The 2,500-nt window shown below is 41.7% G+C and overlaps 1 protein-coding gene across 3 annotated transcripts in view; it reads right to left on the bottom strand.

Annotated features, from left to right (window-relative positions):
* The window catches only part of SALL3 (spalt like transcription factor 3), a 24,046-nt gene that overhangs the window by 2,101 nt on the left and 19,445 nt on the right, over positions 1–2,500 (bottom strand). For 2 of the 3 annotated variants that reach the window (XM_068674701.1, XM_068674702.1), the window contains 3 exons: positions 2,293–2,500; positions 1,736–2,076; positions 1–752 (listed from right to left, as the gene is read on the bottom strand). The exon at positions 1–752 is cut by the window's left edge and continues 2,101 nt beyond it; the exon at positions 2,293–2,500 is cut by the window's right edge and continues 2,729 nt beyond it. In XM_068674701.1, the coding sequence (XP_068530802.1) occupies positions 321–752; positions 1,736–2,076; positions 2,293–2,500 (981 nt within the window). In that variant the 3' untranslated portion in view covers positions 1–320. The remainder of the gene's footprint in view (positions 753–1,735; positions 2,077–2,292) is intronic. The other variant, XM_068674703.1, reaches the window with a different exon arrangement.

A 2,500-nucleotide genomic window follows, 5' to 3' on the forward strand; every position in this document is an offset into this window, starting at 1 on the left:
AGTGGACGTAGACTAGCCTCTTTCTGTTTCTAATGAAGTTATCCAAGGATTTTTTTTTTTTGTTTGTTTGTTTCTGTTAAATTAAAAGGTTTCAAAGTTCTCAGTAACAGTCAAACTCACTGTTGAAAGAAGTACCATGCAGATCTTGCAAGACAACTTTTCAGCAGCCACAAAGTTAGGTATTTCTGCTATGGGTAAAATTTTAAAGGGAACCTATGCGTTTAGGTCAGGAAACTAATGCTTAGCTTCAAAAGCTGTACATGGAAAAGGACAAGTGTTGTGTTGAGTAGCGGTCCAACAGTTATTCATAATGAATGCTTTTAATTTATGCCAATCTCTTTATTATCCTCAATAAATCTGGTGAATGGACGACTGGCTCCAGTTTCAGAACTTGCTTTGTCCAAACCAACAATGGGAGGGCTGCTGCCTGTGCGAGCTTTGTCCATGCCACTGGTAAGGTTACTTAGAGGCGGGATGGCGCCTCCGCCTAGACTTACTGGGAGCTGAGGAATGCCTCCGTTCTGTATGACAGAAATCTCATTGTTCTTCATAGCAAGTCCATTAGTGATAGCTGCAGCATATTGGTTCCAAAAATTGGGGTCAACATTCATGGCCCGAGCTGCCAAATCTTTCTGGAACATCTCAGAGAACTTCAGCGCATCACCACCCAGCAAAGCCATGGGGTTTTCCACGGAGAGGCGGCGGCCACGGCGTGCAGGGGCATTATTCCACATGTGAGTTCCCATGTGAACCTGCAGAACAAACAGGACAAGAAACACCTCCACATTAGCATCTTCAGTATTGCTTGCTTAAAAAAAAAAAAAAAAAAAAAAAAAAAGTCTTTTAATTCTTTTAATTCATATTGAAAACAAATCAGTTCCAGTTACGACATAGTTGTAAGGCGCAGTCATGCTATACAAAGGAAATTCCAAACTTTGTAATCATCTTTCAATGTGCACTTGTTTCTTGTCAGTGGAAACAAATGCAGCACCACAAAAATAAACTGTACATATCCTTTTAGGTTAGATAATTTTGTATGCAAGCTGGAAGTTCTTCATGCTGAAGATTACCAAGTCCATTATTTTTACTAGGAAATGGGCATTTTTTCTGCCCTTCCCCTTTTTACATCTTGTCTCTTTTCTTAATATTTTTTCTCATCCCAGAGGCATTGATTATTTAAATAATATTAAAAAAATAATAATTAAAAAAAAAAAAATCAGGACATGTAAAAATATATTCCTAAGGCTGTATCCCGATGGTCAACCACATTATAGGAATAAGAGGCATCAATCCCTTAGTAACTCATTTTAAATTAGTAAGAAACAGCTTTCTAGTCTGCAATGGCTGCAAAGCAGAATAGAAAATGGAAGTCTGTGATAGGCACACAAGGAGCCGAGTGAACTCTGCATTTCTGGTTTATAGGGAGTTTCTTTTGCACTGATGTTCCACAAGAACTGCCAGAATGTGTATGTCAGCTGACTGCCTGTTCCATCATGTGTGTCAGGCAAACTACAATGTGCATGTGCATATACCCAGAACAAGTTTTAAAGCATACATCACTGTACAGCCACTTTTAAATCCCTATCTTTAACACAGGAGAAATACCACCATTGAACAAACCTTGAATTTTCCTTGTCTCCTGTCTTTGGGACACACACTTAGCACTAACACCTGCTAAGTTCAAGTACAGTGCCTTATTCCCCCCAAGCCTTTACAGTCGTATTTGGCCTCTTACCTTAAGATTCCCCTTTGTGGTAAAAGCTCTACCACAGATTGTGCAACCAAACGGTTTTTCACCAGTATGGGTGCGCTCGTGTATCTGCAGTGCACTTGCTGAGGAGAAGGTCTTCCCACAAGACTGACAGTTGTGCTGCTTGGGAGTCCGGCGAGGGGGGGGTGCCAGCATAGGGGTGATCCCCGGACTCATCACTGTCTGTGGTGCAGCAGGAACCTGGATTCCAGCTGGAAGCGAGGGAACCTCACCCAAAGAGATCGGCTTGCTGTGACCATTCACTTCCATTTTGATCATGGTAGGCGCTGTACTGGTGACCAGGCTAGGAGTACTTTGGCTGGGACCTAGAGTAAAGTTGGGTTCAAATAACTGAGAAGGCAGCTCTTTTAATTTGTGCGTCAGTAAGTGCTGTTTTAAATTACCCATAGTGGAACACCCACGATTGCAGACTGTACAAACAAATGGACGTTCTTTAGTATGGCTGCGGTAGTGAATTTCCAATGCACTCTTACAAGCAAAAGGCTTGCCACAGATATTACAAACAGTACTTTTAAACTTACCACGTTCTCTGTTCAGGAACAGCAGGCTAAAAGGAGCTTCCTCTTTGATGACCGGTCTTCCTGGGTTGGTGGATGTCAGATCTAGTGCACCTCCATTTTCAGTTGCTGGTGGTGGACTGTCTGGTTTTTCTGTCTTTAATTGTATTTCTTGTGGTTCTTCCTGGTTACTGAGACCTGGGGACTTTGATCTAAAACTTTCACTATTGCT

This window comes from Anas acuta, chromosome 2 (genome assembly GCF_963932015.1).
Source record: "Anas acuta chromosome 2, bAnaAcu1.1, whole genome shotgun sequence".
NCBI classification, from domain to species: domain Eukaryota; kingdom Metazoa; phylum Chordata; class Aves; order Anseriformes; family Anatidae; genus Anas; species Anas acuta.